At 38.0% G+C, this 26487-nt stretch overlaps 1 protein-coding gene across 1 annotated transcript in view; it reads left to right on the forward strand.

Moving 5' to 3' along the window:
* Positions 1–26487, forward strand: part of LOC128217902 (proton myo-inositol cotransporter-like) — a 92625-nt gene that overhangs the window by 55632 nt on the left and 10506 nt on the right. Inside the window, exon 4 of the mRNA XM_052925358.1 lies at positions 1858–1969. Within this exon, the coding sequence (XP_052781318.1) occupies positions 1858–1969 (112 nt within the window). The remainder of the gene's footprint in view (positions 1–1857; positions 1970–26487) is intronic.

A 26487-nucleotide genomic window follows, 5' to 3' on the forward strand; every position in this document is an offset into this window, starting at 1 on the left:
TACGGAAGGAATTAACTTAATTGTTGGGGTATTAATCATAAAAGCTTTCTGGAGTTTTAACAGCCGTTCCGTCCTTATAGGTACGTACATCCTCAAGTAGCCAGGCATGTAGGGGGAGGAGGAGGGGGGATGTAGGTGATTGTGGCGTAGGCATGCAGCGGATGGTCGAGGTGGGGGCATGCAGGAGATGTGGGAGGTGGCATGCAGAGGGTGGTGGAGGTGGGGGCATGCAGGGGATGTGGAAGTAGGCATGCATGGGGTGGTGGAGGTGGGGTCATGCAGGGGATGTGGGAGGTGCCATGCAGGGGGTGGTGGAGGTGGGAGCATGCAGGGGATGTGGGAGGTGGCATACAGGGTGGGGGGGGTGGAGGTGGGGACATGCTGGGGATGGGGGAGGTAGCATGAAGGGGTGGTGGGAGGTGGTATGCAGGGGATGTGGGAGGTGGCATGAAAGGGATGGGAGAGGAAACATCCAGGGGGTGGTTGAGGTTGGGTCATGCAGGGGATGTGGTAGGTGGCATGCAGGGGGGAAGGAGACGGTTGGGGCATGCAGGGGATGGTGGAGGTGGCATTCAGAGGTAGGGGGAGGAAGCATGCAGGGGTGGTGCAGGTTATGGCATGCAGGGGATGTTGGAGGTGGCATCCAGGGGGGAGAGGGAGGAGGGGCATGCAGGGGTTGTGGGAGGTGGCATGCAGGGAGTTAGGGGGGGGAGGGGGAATACAGGGGATTGGGAAGGAGACATGCAGAGGGTGGGGGAGGGGGCATGCAGGGGGTTGGGGGAAATGGGGGCATGCGGGGGGTGGGGGGGTGGAGGTGGCATGCATTGGGGTGAGGAGGGAGAATTCAGGGGGTGGAGAAGGAGGCATGAAGAAGGAGGAGCTAGGGAGCATGCAGGGGATGGGGAAGGAAGGGGCATGTAGGGGGTGGGAGTGGAGGCATGCAGAGGGTGGGGGAGGAGGGAGCATGCAGGGGTTGCGGAAGGAAGGGGCATATTGGGAATGGGGGAGGAGGGGACATGCAGGTGGTGGGGAGCATGAAGGATGTGAGAGAAGGAGGGTGCATGAAGGGTATTGGAGATGTTCTTTTGATGGGTATTAGGTCAGCATAAATCAATGGTGTGTTTGGTGTAACCTGACCCAGATGAAAAAAGCAAAAATGACTAAACGATGAACACCAGTGGCTTAAAAAACATTATTAAAACTGGACTTTTTGTAAGTGGGACAGGTTATCACAAAACAAAATATTTATATTTTTAATATATTATGGCCTGATTTGTTTGATGTTGAGATTTAATTAAAGGACACTTATTATAATAACCTTAACAATGTTTGATAATGTCAATAATATAAAACAATCAATAGCGCAGCCTTATTTAGCTTATTTCCTTAGAAACATCATTTCAACCACCATTTTATTTACAGTACACCAGCTGACATAGTTTTTAAAACACACCACCCTACCACCCTAATGTGTTACTATATGGGGGAGGTTTTTAAATATAGCTGATGGGCTAAGTTCCTAAAAAAACATGTATTTCAATAATTATGGTCCCGCAAAACATTTCAATTTACTGAAAATTTGAACTTAGAATATGTATATTTCAGAACAAATTGAAATAAATGAAAGAAAATGTTCATGATGAGAACTTTCTTCTCCTTGGCCTATGTTTATATCTGGTAATATCCAGCAAGTCTTTAAATTTCCTCACCTGACAAATATGCTTTTGGGGGCCCTTATCACATTCTGGGATGGCTATCATAACAATTTGTACAGGGTATTTGTTACACATTTTTCTTAGAATAGGAACATATTCATTTCACCTATAATTTTGGAGGCACTGTTTTTTGTCTTTGTAGAGAAAATCCCTGTGGTGCTACAGATGTGCAAATTCCCGTCGTTACGCCGCGCACTGGTGATTGGTTGTTTTCTGCAGATGACACAGCAGTTGGCAGGAATAAACACAGTCATGTAAGTATTGCCACAGTGATTATATCATCCCCCTGGCCCAAATTTCTCGAAATATTTAAGTATGTATTTTGGCCAATTAAAATTAGCTACTTAAGCCTGTTAAGCAGATGCACTCTTAAAGATTGAAAGTTTTGACCACCTTTTTATTTTTTGCCTTGGACGAGGCATTTTTTGCGGAAATCCATGGAAACCAGTTACTGTATATAAGACTGCTGACAAAAAGTTAGATCACAGATTTTCATATTTAAGTTCAAAAATTGATGTTTTACTCATTTTTCTTAAACCGTTAAAATAAAACATCAATTTTCGACCGGAAATATGAAAATCTACCATTTGATTATTTACGCAAAAAAAAAAAAGTTGTAAAATGGTATATCTGTGAGAGGGCAGCTTTAAAAAGTTTTGAGAAATTGGGGCCACTCAGTTTAAGGCTTAATCTAAGGGCTATAGTTGGTGTTGTTTGTTTGTCTGTTCATTTCTCTTTTCAGTGTTGTCTTTACAGATGATAAGTCATGAGCCCATTTTTTATTGAAAGAAAAAATGCTGAGTTATGCCAATTTAGTATTTTAAGACTGAAAACTTTTGAGAAGTAATGACACTAGCGGATTTAGAGAGGTGTGGGGGGGTGCACATTCACCATAATTTTTAAGACTGTATCTAATTTATATACTTTCGATTCTGATTAAGGGGCATATGTCAAAAGGTTGCACCCCCAAGTTACACCCCCTCTATCATCAATTTCTGGATCTGCCCCTGGTTGGCGTTCATTCTGGACCTCTTTTGTTTTAAGTGTAGATGAGATTTTCATTGAAACCTCCACTAAACTTAGATAGATCATTTTAATTTGATAAATTATTAGCTTACAATTGCCTTTAAAAGAATATGAAATTCCGAAATGCAATCACAAATATAAATGAATGAGTTCAAAGATCGAGCAAGACCCATATTTCAAATATCCGCTGGGCCAGAGCTCTAATTAAGCACTCAATAATATGATCCCAGAGAATTAATTCTCATAATTGCTCCAATCAACAGGCATGCTGCTTTCTAACCAACAATAGAGTAGTAATATCCGAATAATGAAGCAATTAAACAGATTTAATTTGCTTTATTCTTGGAATGGGGTTGTTAGTTGCTTGGCAACGATGACATCATGGCTACTCTAATTCTGACCCTATGGCGATGGCATTATTGCTCTTTTTCTTGTCAATATCATGATCAGACGTTTTCTACACAGTTTGTTTGTCTAGTTTCCTGATTGATTAGTTCTTGTAATTTGTTATTATTTTTTCCTTTTCACCAGATTCAATACTGGTTTGGCCTTTCCAATACTGGCTGATAAACAGGGAGGCCAGATTCTGTTTTGATTATAGCTCCGCTTTATTGGAATTGTTCTTCGCTCAATTTCCCTCTAATCTTGTATTAGTAATACATTAAACAATATGGATTTCAGCGTTATTTGCTGAAGTCAGAGTTTCAGCTTAAAGTTAATAATGCTTTGCCCAACAGTTCATTGAGATAAGAAAAAGTTATTGACAAACTTGAGCTTTAAAATGATGGCCTAATATTAATCGCTTTGAGTAAAACCATTTGAAAATCATTTTTTAGTTTTTTTATGGGTATCTTGCAAAAAAAGAAATAATGTGCACAATATATCATTTTTTTTATTTTTGACTCATTATTCAGTCTCACTCTTTTCTAACTCATTTCACTTCAAAACAATAAAAACGGCATAATGTGTGTACTAATTAAAAAATATTAGCTCTTTATATGTTTTTTTAGCTACATGGCCACAAAGTCCCCAGGTAAAATTGTGCTTAAATATTGCTAATATTTTTATCTGTACACACATAATAATATGCTGTCTGGTACTTTGAGCATTTATGTAATAAAATTAAATTAGTTGAGAACATTATTATGCAATAAAATTAAAAAAAAAAGTTTTTGGTGTCAACCTTTATTTATAATGCACTCTCAAAGTAAATACAGCTTAGGACGGTTTTAATGAGATCAAAAACAATTATTGCAATGAGTAAAACTGTTTGAAAATAATTTTCTAGCTTTTTCTTGATGGACCTCTCTTGCAAAAATACAACAGTTTAAAATCAAGCATTGTCAAGATCCCTAGATAAGGATGAGTCTCATTAAAATATTTTTATGAACATTTAGTTACAGGTTTAAAAACATGCTGCAGAAATAAACCCCAGTTGAAACCTTGCTGGGTCAAGGTCAAGGTCAAGGTCAAGGTAAGCTCAGTGAGTGCTCTCGCCTCCGGGTTTGATTACCGACCTGGCCGTATGTGAGTTTGGTTGGTGGTTACCAAGTTAGACAAGCCGGTCTTTCTTCGTACATTCTGGTTTTTCCAAAAACACAAAACCACACTCTCACATAACATCCGGCCAATGAAAGCAACTCGGCATACAATGATATAACTTTCTTCAAAATCATTGTAAAATAAATAAAGTTCAAACTAAGGTCAAGGTTGCAGTACTGGGGAAATAAGCATTCATTTTGTGTCATATGCACGTGTTACTTGACAACATGTGACCATGTAAAGAATGAAATCAATTTAAAATTTGCCTTTTTTCAGGAATTCTTAAGAACCTGTTGAGGCATGAAAATTTACTTCTTTCTGCACAAACTTTGTCCAATTATTTCACAACCATGCCGATTCCTGAAATGTACCTACGTCTGTGGGAAAAGTGACATCATTAATCTTTATATGATGTTATATGATAAACAAATTGTAAGACTATTATGCAACGTTGGTTAAACAAAAAGCCATTATAACCAATAGATAAATAATTATGATGGTTTTCTTAAATATAAATGGAATTTAACCATGATCTTATAACTACCAACAAGATAAAAAGAGCAAGTCACTGAAAAAAACACAATAAGAAACAAACATTAATTATATGGATATGGTATTATGCTGACTGTGGTAAGATTTTTTAATGTAAACCCTTCATATCTATACTGCATTGAAAGTTAAATGGATATACTTGCGATCTTCAGTATTTCTAGCAAGATTTTAAACCACTGTTCCAGCTGTTCTTGTTTCAAATAAATATATGAGCACATATTATCCAATATTTCACAGGTAATTGTTAACAATGATGTCATTAACAAAGTTAACAATGTTGTTAACTTTAACATTTTTTTTTACAATTTGCCCAATCTCACTTGAATACACTGTAATGGTTACTTTTATAAGGTTATAGTAAAAGAGAAATAAAATAGGGGCTGCTCAGGCACCACAACCATGATAAGCCCATGTGTATGGAACAGAATGGCCGCAATTGTAGGGCCGGCCACTAAGATTTGAGACATACATATATGCATTGGTAAATATAGATTTAACAGCAGGTAGAGTCAATAAAACGTGTAATTCTGACTGTCAATACTTTGAAAGTGAGCGTGGGTGGAATAAAAGATATAATTGATAAATATTTGATCATGTTGTCAGACACTCATTCTGCAGATGGTAACAGACCCATTAAAGCACCATTTATTATCATGTTTATTGCCTCGATACAAAATATGTGAGCAGTCAGCAGTACGTGTGGGATCGAGTTTGGACAGACACACATTGGATGTATAAGAACACCTTGACGTCCAGAAATGACAGATGTGCAGAATAATGTAGTAGTTGTATCAATTGATACCTAAGGCAATGCAAATAGTCAACTGTGAGACTATACACAGACATTCAGTCAGTCAAGGACTCATCATCATTTTCTGGCAATGTTCTATTGAGTTTCGCAGTTTTTTTCAGAGAAAAAAGTGAGGAAATATTTGTTATAGCCATGGTGTTGTTGTGGGCGGCAGTGTTGTCATGCAAAAGCTTTTGCCTTGGACATGACACAAAAACTATCCAAGATATTCCAATGACTTGGTATGAAACGTCTTAAATGTTTCAAGAGGAGCATGCCTTGGATACCACTAGCATGACAAGTATGGTCACCTATTTCAGTCTAGCTACGCCTTTACATCTTATATAATCTAGCTTATTCAGTGTAGCTAGGCCCTAGCAGGATGGGCCTTAGCATCTTATTTGATCTAGCTACATCCTAGCAGGATAGGTCTGGGCATCTTATTTGATCTAGCTAAGCCCTAGCAGGATGGGCCTTGAAATCTTATTTGATCTAATTAGGCTCTAGCAGGATGGGTATTGACATCTAATTTGATTTAGCTAGGCCGTAGAAGGACTGGCCTTGACATCTAATTTGATCTAGCTACGCCCTAGCAGGATGGGCCTTGACATCTAATTTGGTTCACTTACGCCCTAACAGGATAGGCCTGGACATCTTATTTGATCTAGCTAAGCCCTAGCAGGATGGGCCTTGCCATCTTATTTAATCTAGCTAGACTCTAGCAGGATGGGTATTGACATCTTATTTGATCTAGCTTGGCCCTAGCAGGATTAGCCTTGACATATAATACAGTCTAGCTAGGCCGTAGCAGGACGGTCCTTGACATCTTATTCAGTCTAGTTACGACCTAGCAGGACGGGCCTGGACATCTTATTTAGTCTAGCTAGGCTCTAGCAAAAAGGGCCTTGACATCTGTTTTGATCTAGCCATGACCTAGCAGGATGGTCCTTAATATCTTAGTTAGTCTAGCTAGGCCGTAGCAGGATGGGCCTTGACATCTTATTCAGTCTAGCTAGGACCTAGCAGGACGGGCCTGGACATCTTATTCAGTCTAGCTAGGCCGTAGCAGGATGGGCCTTGACATATAATACAGTCTAGCTAGGCCGTAGCATGACGGTCCTTGACATCTTATTCAGTCTAGCTAGGACATAGCAGGACGGGCCTGGACATCTTATTTAGTCTAGATAGGCTCTAGCAAAAAGGGCCTTGACATCTGTTTTGATCTAGCCATGACATAGCAGGATGGTCCTTAATATCTTAGTTAGTCTAGCTAGGCCGTAGCAGGATGGGCCTTGACATCTTATTCAGTCTAGCTAGGACCTAGCAGGACGGGCCTGGACATCTAATTTAGTCTAGCTAGGCCGTAGCAGGATGGGCCTTGACACCTTATTCAGTCTAGCTAGGACCTTGCAGGACTGGCCTTGACATCTAATTTGATCCACTTAGGCCCTAGCAGGATAGGCGTGTACATCTTATTTGATCTAGCTGAGCCCTAGCTGGATGGGTATTAACATCTTATTTGATCTAGCTGAGCCCTAGCTGGATAGGCATTGACATATTATTCAGTCTAGCTAGGACCTAGAAGGACGTGCCTGGACATCTTATTTAGTCTAGCTAGGCCGTACCAGGATGGGCCTTGACATCTTATTCTGTCTAGCTATGACCTTGCAGGACGGGCCTGGACATCTTATTTAGTCTAGCTAGGCAGTAGCAGGATGGGCCTTGCCACCTTATTCAGTCTAGCTATGACCTAGCAGGACGGGCCTGGACATCTTATTCAGTCTAGCAATGCTCTAGCAAGATGGGCCTTGACATCTTTTTGATCTAGCTAGGCCCTAGCAGGATAGGCTTTGAAATCTTATTCAGTCTAGCTAGGACCTTGCAGGACGGGTCTGGACATCTTATTCAGTCTAGCTATGCTCTAGCGAGATGGGGTTTGACATCTTTTTTTTATCTAGCTAGGACCTAGCAGGAATGGCCTTGACATCTAATCTAGTCTAGCTAGGCCGTAGCAGGATGGGCCTTGACATCTAATTCAGTCTAGCGAGGCCATAGCTGGATGGGCCTTGGCATATTATTTGATCTAGCTACGCCCTAGAAGGATGGGCCTTGACATATTATTCAGTCTAGCTAAGCCCTAGCAGGATGGGCCTTGACATATTATTTGATCTAGCTACGCCATAGCTGGACAGGCATTGACATCTTATTCAGTCTTGCTAGGCCCTAGCAGGATGGGCCTTGACATCTTATTCAGTCTTGCTAGCCCCTAGCAGGATGGGCCTTGACATGTTATTCAGTCTGGCTACGCCATAGCTGGACAGGCCTTGACATCTTATTCAGTCTAGCTAGGCCTTAGCAGGATGGGCAGACAAAGCCTCTTTTTGATGTTAACAGAGACAAACTTCTTTTGTTTTGGTGTAAACAGACATAGTCTCTTTTTGGTGTAAACATACATAGTCTCTTTTTGGTGTAAATAGATAAACTCTTCTCAGGGTAAACAGGCATAGCCTTTTTGGTTTAAACAGTTATAGTATATTCTTTGGTGAAAACTGCATTTCAATAAAAGATAAAGGTATTAATTTTATCATATAGTTTCAGCCCGTATAACTTTACAGGTGAACCTGAGCACTCTTGGGCAGTTAAAGATTTACAATATTTAAGATATGTTTGCAACTGGGCCAAGGTGATGTTTGGAAATTATATCCATATTTCGCAGTGCCATTTAAAAAAAAAATGCAATTCAAATAATTTATTAATAATGTAACACTGAACAAGGAATGTGAACAAGTTGCTTTCAGCTTAAAGACTGATATGTGTATTTACAAATTATTTTTAGATTTTATTTACCTTTTAGTGGATAATGGCATCACAATAATTCCTTTTGGTATAATTAACGCGAGGCAAATGTACCTTTATATTGTAAAACCATATTGTCAGTTGTGCATAATCTTAGATATTCATCATTTGTCTTTTTACCAATAGCAAAAACGAAATAGCTGGATCAAATAAGATGTCAAAGCGCGTACTGTTAGGGCATAGCTAGATAGAATAAGATGTCAAGGCGGGTACTGCAAGGGAATAGCTAGACCGATCAGATGTCAAGGCGCGTACTGCAAGGGCAAAGCTATACTGAATAAGATGTCAAGGCGCGTACTGCAAGGGCATAGCTATACTGAATAAGATGTCAAGGCGCGTACTGCAAGGGAATAGCTAGACCGATCAGATGTCAAGGCGCGTACTGCAAGGGAATAGCTAGACCGATCAGATGTCAAGGCGCGTACTGCAAGGGCAAAGCTATACTGAATAAGATGTCAAGGCGCGTACTGCAAGGGCATAGCTATACTGAATAAGATGTCAAGGCGCGTACTGCAAGGGCATAGCTATACTGAATAAGATGTCAAGGCGCGTACTGCAAGGGCATAGCTATTCTGAATAAGATGTCAAGGCGCGTACTGCAAGGGCATAGCTATACTGAATAAGATGTCAAGGCGCGTACTGCAAGGGCATAGCTAGACTGAATAAGATGTCAAGGCGCATACTGCAAAGGCCTGGCTAGACTGAATAAGATGTCAAGGCCCATGTTGCTTGGACCTAGCTAGATCAAATGTCAATGAGCATCCAGCTAGGGCCTAGCAAGATTGAATTAGATGTCAAGGCCCGTCCTATTAGGTTGTAGCTAGATCAAATAAATGTAAAGATCAGTCCCGCTATGATAAAACTAGAATGAATAAGGTGTCAAAGCCCATCCTGCTTGGGTGTTAAACTTTACCAAATCAGATATAAAGACCAGTCAGTCTCGATAAGGGCGGAGCAAGATCAAGAAAGATGTGAAGGTCATTAAAGCTAGGGCCTAGCAAGACTGAACATTAGATGTCAAAGTCCTTATAATAGTTTTACATATGTAAAAGAAATATTCACAAGGAAAGTAGATTTTTTGACAGGTATAACACCCCTGCAGGAAGCTACAAAAGGTTTAAGTCCGATATGCCATCTTGGATGGCATTCATAAAGTATCTTTACTCTTTAGTCATTTCCTAACTTAACTCCGGGAATGTATCTAAGCAAACAATTACACAAAAATCACACATTATTCAATCATTTCCAAAAGCAGCATGCGGCCAGGTTTGTGTAGATATATCAAACATAACATGGTATTGCTGGTAACCGATATTAAAATGGTACCTGGCCAATAGGTACCCATCAGTGTGTTACAAGGCTAAAAAATGGCCTTACTAGTAATATGTTATATGTCTAGGGATGTAAATTGTCACATCAGCTCCATAGAAGCTAAACTCAGTCGAGTCATTTGACTTTGATCTCTTAATACAGCCGTCATTTTTCTGAGCAGAGATTAATTACATATATGTTACGGTATTGGAGTATGCGTGACAGTATTTGCAAAATCCAACTAATATGAATCTCCCAAAATAAGTATAAGAGGAAAAATCAGTTTGAAAGGCCCAGCAGTTTTTATTCTTCATGAGAAACTGCAAATGATATTTGTTTGTTATCAATATAACAATGGAAGATTAAGAGACAAGCCCCATACAATAAAATGCAATACAATAATAGGGGGCTTGTATTGCTGCATTATGTGCCCCTTGTTGGCCTTGTTGGCCTTGACTCTTGTGACTTTAAAGCGGTTCTCGATTACATTTTATTCTATGAGGCTTGGATTGCAGCTTTGTGTGTCTCCTGTTAGTCTTGATCCTGTTCTTTGTTGCATTCTATATGGGGCTTGTATCATAGATTTATGTGTCTCCTGTTGACATCGATCCTTTTGTGGGTTTATGTTTAGAATTTTTGCTACTGAGCTTGTTTCTGTAGTTTTTCGCATAAGTATTGAAACCGGTGCTTTGTTGCACTTTGTTTTATGGGGTTTGTCTCTGAAGCTTCCATGGTTCAATTGATAACAAACAAATATAATGATGAGCAGTTTCCCCTGAAAAATCCAACAACAGAGCCTTCCATACTGATTTGTCTGACAATTAGAATGCAGCATTCTACAATAAATGCAAATACGATTGATTTTCATTGTTTATTGCAGAACAGGCAATATATCAGGCTAAACTAGTTTACCTCATATGCTTATTTTTGGGAGATACATGGTATTTAGATTTTGCATTCGACTAGTTGCAGAACATTAAATGTAAGATGTTTTAGGCATTATTGTCAAATTATGTCATGTCATCATGCATACTCCAATTGTAGTCCATTGAACCATGCAGTTTGCTTTGAGTGATTGCGTGCAATTAATCTGTGCTCAGCAAAATGACGTATAAAATGACGGCTGTATTAAGGGATCAAAGTCAGTTGACTCGATGTTTATTGTTTCATTTCACGTAAGCTGAGTTTAGCATTTATGGAACTGATGTGTCAGTTAACATCCCTAGACATAATATTTTTTTTATATCATATTACAAATTATGCCTTTTATAGCCTTATAACACATGAATGGATATCTACAGGGCAGGTACCTTTTAGCGTGACCGGGTACCATTTTAATCTCAGTGCCCAGCAATGCCATGTTATGTTTGATAGTTTTACACAAGCCTCATGTCCAATTCTGCTTTTTGAAGTGATTGAACAAGACTATGTCTGTTTACACAAAAAAAGGCTATGTCTGTGTCGCGGTACTCAGGGTAGAAGGGTTCACACCCAGGCGTGCTGAAGTTTTTGGAAGAAAACATAACACGTCTGTACTGTTCAGATTTTTATTAACGAGTGCGAGGATTCCTCGTGCAAATGTATGAGGTTATAGTTAAGGTTATCCACGTTATAAGAAAGTGAAAATGAAAGTGAAAAAAGTAAAAGTATGATTACCATCAGCAGACTGAAAGTGAAACAAAATGTTAGTTATGAGATAAGACACATAAAATGACCAATAAAAATGAAAAACACATATATAGTCATGGATGTTATCAACAAAAATGGACTATACATGTTTTAACCTAAAAAGAGGCAATGCCTGTTTACACCGAAGAAGAGCTCATGCCTGTTGACCCCAAAGAAGAGACTATGCCTGCTTACTTAAAAGTCTATGTTTGTTTACAACAAAGAAGAGGCTATGCCTGTTTACACCAAAGAAGAGGCTATGCCTGGATATTTACAGTCATAAGCGTATGATCCTTATGAATTAGGGCCAATATTTTTTTTTTAAAGGGCTCTTATGTAAACAATTATTTAACATATGACAGAAGTTGCTATATTTTGTAAAAACACATTAGTAACACCACATAAAAATTGAATGACTTTAGGCTTGTATTTACAAAATAAAATGCTCAAATAAATACATGTATCTGCAAGTTGCTGTTTGGTGTATGTTCATGAAAGATAGTGAAATAACTCAATTTGAACATACTTAAAAATAAAAATAAAACATAACATTGAATCTGTAAACAAGTCCTTTTACCTTTCTTTTCCTTTCTCTCTGCCTTTAAACGGGATCTCGGTTACGTGGTATGCTACTGGGCTTGTAATGTAGCATTACGTGTCTCTTGTTTGGTGTTGGTTTGGGCTTGATCATTGTGCCTTTTAACAGGTTCTTGGTTGCAGTTTATGCTATGGGCTTGTCTCTGAGGCTTCCATTGTTTTATTGATAACAAACAAATATTATGACGAGCAGATTCTCATAGTAAATCCAAATACAGAGTAATTCAGTCCGATTTTTTCTGAAAATTGGCATGCAACATTCTACTACAAATGCAAATAAGATTGATCCTCATTGTTGTCAAACAGGCAATAATTCTGGCCAAACTCTCTTATGGAATACGGTTATTAAACAGAGAGTTGGATTTTGCATTCAAAACATGTACTGTGAGAATTTGATTTGCGTTATGTTTGGCTAATGCTATATTGTCATGCATACAATGATATTGGACCATACGGTTTGCATTGAGTGATTGCAAGTAATTATTCCCTGCACTGGAAAATGACGTACCAAATAATGGTTGTATTTAGAGTTCAGTGCGCCATAATTGAATTTGACTTGATGTTTATTGGTCCATTTCCAGGAAATTCTGAAGAAGCAAAGTTAAGCATTTATGGAAATGATGGGACTGTCAATATCCCTAGACATATTTTATAAACATTTCAACAACAAGATCAATTATTATGTTTAACTCTTGTAAGTTATTGACAGCATCAGGTACAATGTTTAATCCCGGTTCTCTGCAATAATCTAATGTTTGATGCTTTTTAGATACACCTGTTGCAGTGAATAAATTGAGTTTTTTTCATGCGCATTTTACATGGATAACTTTTCCCACTGAAGTAAGGATGTGATGAGATGCTGTATGAATGCCATTGCTGTTGCACACATCAGGATTAAAGTCTGTTTAACAACCTTAAGTATTACCTTCAATGTTGTTATATCTTTTAACTGACTTGTTGACCTCATGTTTGCAAACCCCTGAACGTTTGACCCCATTCTGGTATACCAGTGAAAGATTGACCTCATTTTGGTAGACCTCTGACAGTTTGACCTTATTCTTGAAAAGCCCCTATCTCGCTGAACCCATTCTAGTATGCCCCTGACAGTTTGACCCCTTTAAGATACACCCCTGATAGTTTTCCCTTTTTAATGTAAGCCCCTGGTAGTCTGATCCATTCTGCCATTCCCCTGACTGTCTGACCTTATTTGGGTAGGACCCTGACTGTTTTAGTATATTTTGGTATGCCCTTACAGTTTTACCCCATTTAGGTAGGCCACTGAACGTTTGGCCAAAATAATCTTGGCCATGACCTATGATCCAATTCGTGTATGCACCTGGCAGTTTGACCTAATTAAGTATGCCTCTGACTGTCTGACCCCATTCTGGTATGCACCTGACCGTTTAATACCATTAAGGTAGGGCCCGGACCGTCTGACCCCATTCTGGAATGCCCCAGACAGCTTGAACTCATTAAGGTAGGCTCCTGACTGTTTGACCTCATTCTGGTATGCCCTTGACAGTTTGATCTCATTAAGGTAAGGCCCTGACCGTCTGTCCCCATTCTGGTGTGCACCTTACATTTTGACCCCAGTAAGGGTAGGGCCCTGACCGTATGACCCCATTCCGGTATACACCTGACAGTTTGAACTCATTTAGGCAGGTTCCTGACTGTTTGGCCAAACTAAGTTGATCCCTAACCTTATGGCCCCATTATGGTATGCCCTTACAGTTTGAACCCATTTAGGTAGGAACCTGACCGTCTGACACCATTCTGGTATTCCGTATCAGTTTAAACCCATTTAGGTAGGTCCGTCTGTCTGTCTGACCCTACTCTGGTATGCATCTGATAGAGGGCACTAACCGTATGACCCCATTTTGGCATGCGCAAGGAAGTTTGACCACATATAGTAGACCCCTGATCGTATTAGCCTATTGTGGTATGCCCCAGACAGCTTGATCTCATTAAGGTAGGCCCCTGACCGTCTGATCCCATTCTGGTTTGCCCCTGACAGTGTGACCCATTTAGGTTAGCACCTGACCGTATGACCCTATTTTCAGATAAAATAAAGTCCTCATTTCCCGCGACCATTAAAAGATAATCAGCCTTCTCCCTGAGGACTAATTTACGACAAGACCTGCTCAGAAAACGAAACAGGTGGATAATTGGTCGTCATAAGAAGTGCTTATTTTATCACTAGGTTACGGAGAGCTGGTCTTAAAAGAGGTCCTTATATTGATTCAAGGAGGAGAAAAGATGACAAAAGTGAAGAGATTATGAAATCTTGGCTTTTATCTTGCTCGCTGTAAACACAGATTTATTGGTGATTTTGCAAACAGGTCTTTGGACTTCAGTGGATTTTATGTACTGATCGGCGCTACAACATTTGCGCTGGGAATTATTTACCAGACATAATTACACGTGAGGGAAATTCAATCAGAACATTTTCCATCGAGGATGAGAATTTAATGCCGATATGACGTCATGTTTCAACTAACTGTCAACTAGTGCACTATTTGTCGCTACATTTAAAAACCCTATTAGACTTGCTAAAACATTTAAGAACAGTACAATTTTACCAACTTTTCCCAATATGCCAAAATGTGAGAATATTATTCCCTACTTTATGTTTTATAAAAGAGAGATGTACCTATTGTGGATAAGTTGATGTATTCTTAAATAAACAAGCTTTATCTGATTCTATTATCTTTAATGTATGCTCTAAAAGGTCAACAATTTAGGTTGATGCAAAAATAATTGTTTTAATATTAACCATTAGCATGTTCAACTCATTGGACTTATTTGGTGATAACAAAAAATCATATGTTTCAGGTAAACTTATTAGCGTTTATAATTCATATGCATTTTTTTGTATCACTTTTAAGTAAAATAAGTTAAACACGATAGTGCATAAACAGTTATGAAAATAATTTGGCATCAACCTATTAATGCGCGTTTGAAAGTGTTCTTCTTCAAGGAAAAATGAAAGTCTAGGTTTTAGTCAAAACGACGCATTATCCCAACTGATTTAAGACAAGAATGAACAATAATCCACTATGCTTAGACGTAAAATCATAATTAAAGTGTTTCCGTTTTCATTTTGGAATAAAGTGTTTCGTGTTTTGTGTTTGTTTAGGCTTGACCCTTGTGTATTGAAACGGGACCTCCATTACATTTTATGCTATAGTGATTTTACTTTAGCAGTTGTGTCCCTTGTTTGGTGTTTGGTTTGGCTTGACCCTCGTGTATTGAAACGGGATCTCCATTACATTTTATGCTATAGTGATTTTACTTTAGCAGTTGTGTCCCTTGTTTGGTGTTTGGTTTGGCTTGACCCTCGTGTATTGAAACGGGATCTCCATTACATTTTATGCTATAGTGATTTTACTTTAGCAGTTGTGTCCCTTGTTTGGTGTTTGGTTTGGCTTGACCCTCGTGTATTGAAACGGGACCTCCATTACATTTTATGCTATAGTGATTTTACTTTAGCAGTTGTGTCCCTTGTTTGGTGTTTGGTTTGGCTTGACCCTCGTGTATTGAAACGGGATCTCCATTACATTTTATGCTATAGTGATTTTACTTTAGCAGTTGTGTCCCTTGTTTGGTGTTTGGTTTGGCTTGTCCCTCGTGTATTGAAACGGGATCTCCATTACATTTTATGCTATAGTGATTTTACTTTAGCAGTTGTGTCCCTTGTTTGGTGTTTGGTTTGGCTTGACCCTTGTGTATTGAAACGGGACCTCCGTTACATTTTATGCTATGGTGATTTTACTTTAGCAGTTGTGTCCCTTGTTTGGTGTTTGGTTTGGCTTGACCCTTGTGTATTGAAACGGGACCTCCGTTACATTTTATGCTATGGTGATTTTACTTTAGCAGTTGTGTCCCTTGTTTGGTGTTTGGTTTGGCTTGATCCATGTGTGTTTAATCAGGATCTTGATTTCATTTTATGCTATAAGGATTATATTTTAGCATTATGTGTTTCTTGTTTGGTGTTTGCTTGGCCTTTGTGGGTTTGCTTTTAAACCGGATCTTTTAACATTGAATTACACTGGCTTGTCTATGAGGCTGTCATTGTTTTATTGATATCAAATAAATATTATGACGAGCAATTTCTCATGAAAAATCCAAACACAGAGTAATCCAGTTAGATTTTTCTGGAAATTGGCATGCCACATTTTACTATAAATTCAAATAAGATTGATCCTCGTTATTTTGTTGTCAAACAGGCAATAATTCTGACCAAATTATTTGTTGGAGTACGGTTATTTTACAGAGATAGTTGGTTTTTGCTTTCAAAACATGTACTGTAGGAGTTTGATTGGCATTATGGCTGGATAATGCCATGCTATCATGCATACTATGATATTAGACCTTTGGACCATAGGGTTTGCTTTCAATTATTGCCTGTAATTAATCCCTTCAATGAGAAATTACATACCAAATAACGGCTGTATTTAGAGTTCAAAGCGGCATAATTGAATTTGACTAGATGTTTTTGTGTCCATTTCCCATTTATTGTTGTTTGGAAGCAAAGTTGAGTATTTATGGAAATGATGGGACAGTCAATATCCCTAGACATGTATCATTACTTATGTGAAAACATACAGAAACAAGTTCAGTAGCCAAAAGTATTTAAACATAAACCCCGTTTATGTTATGATAAATTGTACATTAAAGGGCAATTAATGTTACATAGTTACACAATATATGACATATTACATAAACATAAAATGAAATATAAATGAAGTTTTCCTAAATAAAAGCCACGCAAAGAATAAGTTTTTGGAAGAAAACAAAACAGGTAGCTTCTGTTCGGATTTCTATTATTGAGTGCGCAGATTCCTCGTGCAAATGTAAGAGATTCAAGTTAAGGTTATCTACGTAATAAGTAAGTGAAAATGAAAATGAAAGTATGATTAAGAAAGTCAAAGTATGATTACGAACAACTGACTGAAAGTGAAAACAAAAGGTTAGTTATGTGATTAGACACATGAAGAAACAAATAACAATGACAAACCAAATAGACAAATAACCCAGCGACACTTGTTTACACCAAAGAGGCCATGGATTTTATCATAGGAAAAAGACTCTGCCAGTTTACACCAAAGAAGAGGCAATTTTGTTTACCCTAACGAAGAGGTCATGCCTGTTAAACCCAGGGAAATTTTTTTGTGTGTGTACAACAAAAAATGGTATTCCTGTTAATAACAAAGAAGAGGCCATTCCTGTTTACCCCAAAGAAGGGACTGTGCCTGTTTACACCAAAGAAAAGTCTATGTGTGTTAACAAACAAATACGATGCTATCCCTAATTACACCAAAGAAGAGGCTATGCATGTTGACACCAAAGAAGAGGTTATGCCTGTTTATACAAAATAAGAGGCCATGCCTGTTGACACAAAAGAAGAGGCTATGCTTTGATATTAACAATCAAAGGCCTTATGATCCTTATGAATTGGGACCAAGAATTATTTACACTGAAATAAACATTTTTTTTTGTTTCTTGTATGCTTATTTTCCGAGATTTTTAGTATTTTAATTCATTTTCTTTTTTTTGAAAGTTGATAATATCACTCCTTACTTTGCAGTGAAATTATCAATTTGATATTTCACTGTTGTAATTTCACTGATAAAACTCAATATTTCATCGAAATGCATGAAAGAATGTGAAATAACTCAATTTGAACATACTTCTAAAATAACAAAAATACATAGAATCTGTAAAAACGACCTTTCACCTTTCTTTACCTTTTTGTGTGCTTTTAAATGGGATTTCGGTACGTGTTATGCTACCGGGCTTATAATGTAGCATTAGGTGTCTCTTGTTGGTGTTTGCTTGAGCCTTGTGTCTTTAAACAGGTTCTTGGTTGCATTTTATGCTATGGGTATGTCTCTGAGGCTTCCATCGTTTTATTGTTTACGAACAAATATTATGACGAGCAGTTTCTTATGAAAAACCCAACTACAGAGAAATCAAAACTGATTTTTCTGGATATTGGCATGCAACATTCTACTGTAAATGCAAATAAGATTGATTGTTGTTGTTTTTTGTCAAACAGGCAATAGTTCTGGCCAAACTCTTTCATGGAGTACGGTTATTTTATGGAGATGTTGGATTTTGCATTCATAACATGTACTGTAAGAATTTGATTAGCTTGGTTGGGTAATGCCATGTTATCATGCATACTATGATATGGGCCATAAGACCATACGGTTTGGTTTGAGTGATTGCGTGAAAATAATCCCTGTAGTGTGAAATGACGTACGAAAAGATGGCAGTATTTATAGTTCAAAGCAGCATAATAGAATTTGACTGGATGTTGATTATCCATTTCTCAGATGTTCTTAAGTTCTTAAGAAGCAAACTTTAGCATTTCTGAAAAAAATGATGGGTACGTTAATATCCCTAGAAATATATCATGTACATTTAAGGTTTTATCATTGTAAGTTATGGATAGTAGACCAGTACCTTTTGGCGGGTTGTCGCATGCTGCTTGTTGTAGTGAGTAAATGGAGATTATTTTTGTCATGTGCATTTCACATGGAAGACGTTCCCCAACTGAAGTGAGGATATGCCTTAAGATGCAGTATGAATAGCATTCCAGTTGCACACACGAGGACTTAAGTCTGTGTAACTACCTTTAGATTTACACTCACGGTTGTAATCACTTTAAAAATTAAAATAGGTACACCTCGACTTTTTGACCCCATTCTGGTACGCCCCTGAAAGTTTGATCTCATTTAGGTAGGCCCCTGACAGTTTGACCTTATTTTTGTAAGCCCCTGACTCTCTGACCCCATTCATGGTTGTCAATAAAAGTTTTATACTATAAACAATAATTTAATAGATATTTTAATAAATTATAATTCTCTACAACCATTTTTGCTTGTTTTCAAGTATTTGAAATGATAGACTCAGACATTTTCTACAAAAATGATGAATATGTCATTAAAGTTATCACATCAAGCAAATGAAGAGTTCATTCATGGCGTTAATTATAATCTCATCAAAATGTATAACAGAAGTTAAGTTGCATCATTGAAGTTGAGTGCTTCCGAATGCCCTTGACGAAAAAGGCACTAAGGTGAGGATATGACTCAAGATGCTAAAACGGTTTGAATAAAATCCATCCCAGTTTCACACCTCAGGACTAAAGTCTGTTCTACAATCTGTGTATTTCTCTTCAGGGTTGTTATATTTTTCCTAAGAATATTTTGCGGAAAAAATTATAATATATTATGTAAAACTGTTATAATGTAACGACAGTTTGACGCCATTTAGCTTCACCTGTCCATCTGACCCCATTCTCAGAGGATTGTAAGCGTCTGACAGTTTGACGCTGTTTGAGGTACGCCCCTGACTGCCTGACCCCATTCTGGTATGCCCATGAAATCTTGACGCCATTTTTGTATGTCACTGACTTTTTAAACCCATTGTAGTAATCTCCTGACATTCTGATCCCATTTAGGTACGCCCCTAACTGTCTGACCCCATTCTGGTATGCCCCTGACATTCTGACGCCATGAAGGTATGCTTCTAACTGTCTGACCCCATTCTGGTATGCCCTTGGCGTTCTGACGCAATTTAGATACGCCCCTGACTAGCTACCACGTTCTTGTACGCCCTTGACAGTTTAACCCAATTAAGGTAGTCCCCTCACTGTCTCGCCAAACTCTGGTATGCCCCTGACAGTTTACTTCATTCTTGTTTGACCTGCATATCTGATCCCATTCTGGTATGCCCCTGACATTCTGACGCCATGTAGGTACGCCCCTAACTGTATGACCCATTCTGGTATGCCCCTAAAATTCTGACGCCATTTAGATACTCCTCCTTCTAGCTGATCCCATGGTATGCCAATGACAGTTTGACCCCATTAAGGTAGGCCCCTCACTGTCTCGCCCAATGCTGATATGCCCCAGGCAGGTTCACCTCATTCTGGTTTGCCACTGACAGTCTTATCCCTGACTGTCTGTCCAAATCTGGTATGCCCCTTGCATTTTGATCCCATTAAGGTAAGCCCCTCACTGTTTGACCCAACTCTGGTATGCCCCTGACAGTTTAACTTTATTCTGGTATGCCCCTGACCGTCCTCTCTCATTCTGCTATTCCCACTAACAGTTTGACTCCATATATATAAGCCCTTGACTGTCTGACCCCATTCTGGTATGCCTCTGACAGTTTGACCCCATTTTGGGAAGCCCCGATCGTCTGACCCTTTTCAGGGAAAATAATGTCCTCGTTTCCTTTGACCATTAAAAGAAGATCTGACTTTCGTCTGAGGACTTCTTTACGACAAGACCTACTAATAAAACGAAACAGGTGGATAATTGGTCGTCATTAGAAGTGCTTATTTTATCACTGGGTTATGGAAAGCTGGTCTATAAGAGGTAATTATAGTGATTCAAGGAGGAGACAAGATGACAGAAGTGAAGAGAGCATGTTTTCCTCTGAAAGCTTGGCTTTTATCTTGGTCGCTGTAAACACAGATTTATCGGTGATTCTTTGCAAACAGGTCTTTGGACTTGAGTGGATTTTATGGGGTTTTTTCGGCGCTAGAACATTTGCGCTGGGATTTATTTACTAGACAGAATTATACGCGAGGGAAATCCAATTAGAACATTTCCCATCGTGGATGAGAATTTAATGCCAATATGAAATTTACGAGGTATCAAATCGCCTGCGTCATGATTAAACTAACTGTCATCTAGTGCACTATTTGTCGCTACACTTAAAAGAAACATAGGATTTGCTAAAAACATTTAAGGACGGTACACTTTCACCAACTTTCTTTTTTCTTATTTCTTCCCAACATGCCAAAATGTGAGAATAATATTCCCTATCTGATGTTGTCATGTACCTGTTTTGGCAAAGTTGGTGTATTCTTAAAGAATCAAGCTTTATCTTATTCTAGTATCTTTTATGTCTGTTCTTAAAGGCACACAATTTAGGTTGATGCAAAAAAATTGTCAAAATGTCAAAGTGAATACTATTTAAGACAAGACTGAACAACAATCCACTTCTGTCAATTCTTAGACGTAAAAATATGATAGTTTTGTGTCCATTTCCATGCCCACCCCCCAATTAAATTGAAAATTTGCTTGGTCTATTTGATAAAACAGGTCTGATTTTTTACGCTTGTATTACATGGATTGGTACCCACAGGACAAGTACCTTTTAGCATACCCGGGTACCATTTATTCCCAGTTCCCAGAAATACCTTCTTTGATCTGGGCCCTGATCGTGACTAACTGGTCTGAACAACTTACTTTATCGAGTGTAACGCTCTAGCTGGACATTTAATTCAGTCTAGCTATGCCCTAGCAGGAAAGGCCTTGACATCTTATTCAGTCTCGTAGCTATGTCCTATTAGGATGGGCTTTGCCATCTTATTTAGTCTAGCTAGGACCTAGCAGGATGGGCATTGACATCTTATTTGATCTAGCTATGCGAAAGTAGGATGTGCCTTAACATCTTATTTAGTCTAGCTAGGACCTAGCAGGATGGGCCTATACATCTTATTTAGTATAGATAGGACCTAGTTGAAATAAGTTATCGTAGTCAGTGTGTGTATATACAACGAGCAAATTTCGTTCACATATGCAACTTCGGGAAGCAACAATCCGCTTGGAATTATGACTTAAAACAAATATAGCTTTCTTTTTCTTCACCATTTCAAGCGCAGTCTATGCCGCTTTGTTTCCATAAACACTTTAACAAACATGTTTCCAAAATGAAGATTTGTCAGTGCTACATAAGGCGGCGGTTATGTGAAAACAAGTAATTTTACCTTTGTTTACCTTTATTTTGTGCCTTCAAACACGATATTGATTACATTTTATGCTATGGGACTTGTATTAAAGCAATAAGTGTCACTTACTTGGTATTTGTTTAGGCTTTACCACTGTGTGTTTAATCAGTATCTTAGTAACATTTGATGCTATTTGGTTTGGATGTAGCAATAAATGTCTCTTGTTTGGTGTTTGTTATGGATTGACCCTTGTGTGTTTTATCAGGATCTTGATTTTATTTTATGCTGTCAGGCTTATATTATAGCAATAGGTGTCTCGTAATTGGTGTTTGCTTGGCCTTGATCGTTTTGCCTTTAAATAGGATTTTGTTTACATTTGTATGTCACTGGTTTGTCTCTGAGGCTGCCATTGTTTTATTGATATCAAACAAATATTATGACGAGGAGTTTCTGATGGAAACTCCGAATACAGAGTATTCCAAACTGATTTTTCTGGAAATTGGCATGGAACATTCTACTATAAATGCAAATAAGATTGATCCTCGTTGTTTTGTTGTCAAACAGGAAATAATTCTGGCCAAACTCTTTCAGGGACTACGGTTATTTTACAGAAATAGTTGGATTTTGCATTTAAAACATGTACTGTAAGAATTTGATTGGCATAATGCATAATGCTATATTGTCATGCATACTATGATATTGGACCATTGGACCATACGGTTTGCTTTGCGTTATTGCGTGTAATTAATCCCTTCACTGGGAAATGACGTACAAAATAACGGCTGTATTTAGAGTTCAAAGCGGCGTAATTGAATTTGACTAGATGTTTATTGGTCCATTTCCCAAATGTTCTTAGGAAGCAAAGTTTAGCATTAATGGAAATGATGGGACAGTCAATATCCGTAGACATGTATCATGTTACATTTAAGGTCAATTATTATGTTTTATCCTTGTAAGTTATGGACAATCCAGTACCTTTTGGCGTGTTTGGTTGATGCTTTTAAGATTTTGTAACATCAGCCTTGTCGCATGCTGCTTGCTGGGGTGAATTAATGGAGTTGATTTTTTGTGTTTTTTACATGGAAGACGTTTTCCGACTAAAGTGAGGATATGACTTAAGATGCAGTATGAAAACCATTCCATCAGGTCTCGGTCACAATGTTTGAATTTCCCTTTAAGGTTGTTATATCTTTTTAACAATATTTGTGAAAATAATAATCAAATATGTTAACTGTTAAAATGAAGCAACACTTTTTCGCCGTTCAGGTACATCTCTTACCACCTGACTTCAATCCCAGATAAGTGTATGCCCCTGACGCTTTTTAGGTACGTCCCTGACTGTCTAACCCCATTATGACCGTAAAATTCTGACACCATTTAGGTATGCCCCCTACTGCCTGACTCAAATTTGGTATGCCCCAGACAGTTTGACCCCATTTAGTAAGGCCCCTGACTGTCTGATCCCATTCTGGTATGTCAGTGACAGTTTAAACCCATTTAAGTAAGCCCCTCACTGTCTGACCCACTCTGGTATGCCCTTCACAATTTGACCTCATTCTGGTATGCCCCCAAACTGTCTGACCTCATTTAAGTACGCACCTTACTGTCTGACCGCATTTTAGTATGCCCGAGACCATCTGACCCCATTTTAGTATGCCCCTGACAGTTTTACCCCATTTATGTAGGCCTCTGACTGTCTGACCCCATTCTAGTATGCCCCTAGTAGTTTTACTCCGTTTAAGTAAGCCCCAAACTGTCTTTCCGATTTTTCTATTCCAATGGCAGTTTGACCTCATTCACCGGTAGGTAAGCGACTGACTGACCCATACCCACTCTGGTATGCCCATGTCAGTTCGACCCCATTTAGGTATGCCTCTGACCGTCTGACCCCCTCCGGTATGCCCCTGGCAGTTCGACCCCATTTAGGTACACACCTGACTGTCTGTCCCCACTCATGTATGCCCTTGACAGTTTGACCTCATTAAGGTAAGCCTCTAACAGTCTGAGCTTTTTCAGGGAAAATAATGTCCTCATTTTACTTTGACCATAAAAAGAAGATCAGCCTTTTCCCAGAGGATAATTTTACGACAAGACCTACTTTGAAAATTGAACATGTGGACAGTTGGTCGTCATTAGAAGTGTTTATTTTATCACTAGGTTACGGAGAGCTGGTCTATAAGAGCCTTTATATTGATTGAAGGAGGAGACAAGATGACAGAAGTGAAGAGATTATGTTTTCCTCTGAAAGCTTGGCTTTTATCTTGGTCGCTGTAAACACAGATTTATTGGTGATATTCTGAAAACAAGTCTGTGGACTTCATTGGATTGTATGGTATTGGTCGGCGCTACAACATTTGCACTGCGAATTATTTACTAGACATAATTATACGTGAGGGAAATCCAATCAGAACATTTCCCATCGAGGATGAGAATTTAATTCCGATATGAAAGTTACGAGGTATCATATCGCCTGCGTCATGTTTAAACTTATTGTCAACTAGTGCACTATTTGTCGCTACACTTAAAAACCCTATTAGACTTGCTAAAACATTTAAGAACAGTACAATTTTACCAACTTTTCCCAATATGCCAAAATGTGAGAATAATATTCCCTATTTTATGTTATATAAAAGAGAGATGTACCTATTGTGGATAAGTTGATGTATTCTTAAATAAACAAGCTTTATCTGATTCTATTATCTTTAATGTATGCTCTAAAAGGTCAACAATTTAGGTTGATGCAAAAATAATTGTTTTAATATTAACCATTAGCATGTTCAACTCATTGGACTTATTTGGTGATAATAAAAAATCATATGTTTTAGGTAAACTTATTAGCGTTTATAATTCATATGCATTTTTTTGTATCACTTTTTAGAAAAATAAGTAAACACGATAGTGCATAAACAGTTATGAAAATAATTTGGCATCAACCTATTAATGAGCGTTTGAAAGTTTTCTTTTTCGAGCAAAATTGAAAGTCTAAGTTTTAGGCAAAATGACGCGTTATCCCAATCTGATTTAAGACAAGAATGAACAATAATCCACTTCTATCAATGCTTAGACGTAAAAAACATAATTAATGTGTTTCCGTTTTAATTGTAGCATTAAGTGTCTCGTGTTTTGTGTTTGTTTAGGCTTGACCCGTGTGTCTTAAAACGGGATCTCCGTTACATTTTATGCTAAAATGCTTGTTCATTGTGAGTTGTGCCTCTTGTTTGGTGTTTGGTTTGGCTTAAACCTTGTGTGTTTAATCAGGATCTTGATTTCATTTTATGATAAAAGGCTTATATAATAGCATAATGTGTTTCTTGTTTGATGTTTGCTTGGCCCGTGGTCGTTTTGCTTTTAAACAGGATATGTTTTACATTGAATGCCACTGGCTTGTCTCTGAGGCTACCATTGTCTTATTGATACCATATAAATACAATGACGAGCAATTTCTCATGAAAAATCCAAACACAAAGAAATCCAGTCTGATTTTTCTGGAAATTTGCATTGAACATTCTACTATAAATGCAAATATGATTGATCCTCGTTGTTTTATTGTCAAACATGCAATAATCCTGCCCAAACTCTTTAATGGAGTACGGTTATTTTACAGAGATAGTTGGGTTTTGCTTTCAAAACATGTACTGTAGGAATTTGATTGGCATTATGGTTTGATAATGCCATGTTATCATGCATACTATGATATTGAACCATTGGACCATACCGTTTGCTTTGAGTTATTGCGTGTAATTAATCCCTTCACTGGGAAATGACGTACAAAATAACGGCTGTATTTAGAGTTCAAAGCGGCGTAATTGAATTTGACTAGATGTTTATTTGTCCACTTCTCAGATGTTCTTAGGAAGCAAAGTTGAGCATTTATGGAAATGATGGGATGTCAATATCGCTAGAAATTTATCATTACTTATGTGAACAAATACAGAAACAAGCTCAGTAGCCAAACGTTTAAAAATAAACCCCGTTTATTTTATGATAAATGTTACATTTAAGGTCACTTTTTATGTTTTATCCTTGTAAGTTATGGACATAAATACACACTATATGACATATTTTAAACATAAAATGGAATATAAATGAAGTTTACCAGAATAAAAGCCATGCAAAGAATATTTTTTAAAATGAAAACAAAACACGTATCTACGGTTCAGATTTCTATTTACGAGTGCGCGGATCCCTCCATCAAATGTAAGAGATTAAAGATAAGGTTATCTGTGTAATAACTAAGTGATAATAAAAATGAAAGTATGATTAAGAAAGTAAAAGTATGATTACGAACAGTAGACTGAAAGTGAAAGCAAAAGGTTTGTTATGTGATTAGACACATAAAGAAACAAATAACAATGACAAACAAATAGACAAATAACCCAGCGACCTTGTTTACACCAAAGAAGCCATGGATGTTATTACCATAAAAAGACTGTTTAAACCAAAAAAAGTCTTTGTGTGTGTACAGCAGAAAAGAGGATATTCCTGTTACCACCAAGAAAGAGGCCATGCCTGTTTACACCAAAGAAAAGTATATGTGTGTTAACAAACAAATAAGAGGCTATGCCTGTTTACACCAAAGAAGAGGCTATGCCTGTTTACACAAAAGAAGAGGCTATGCTTTGATATTAACAATCAAAGGCCTTATGATCCCTATGAATTGGGACCAAGAATTACTTACA

This window comes from Mya arenaria, chromosome 14, assembly GCF_026914265.1.
Source record: "Mya arenaria isolate MELC-2E11 chromosome 14, ASM2691426v1".
Lineage (NCBI taxonomy): Eukaryota > Metazoa > Mollusca > Bivalvia > Myida > Myidae > Mya > Mya arenaria.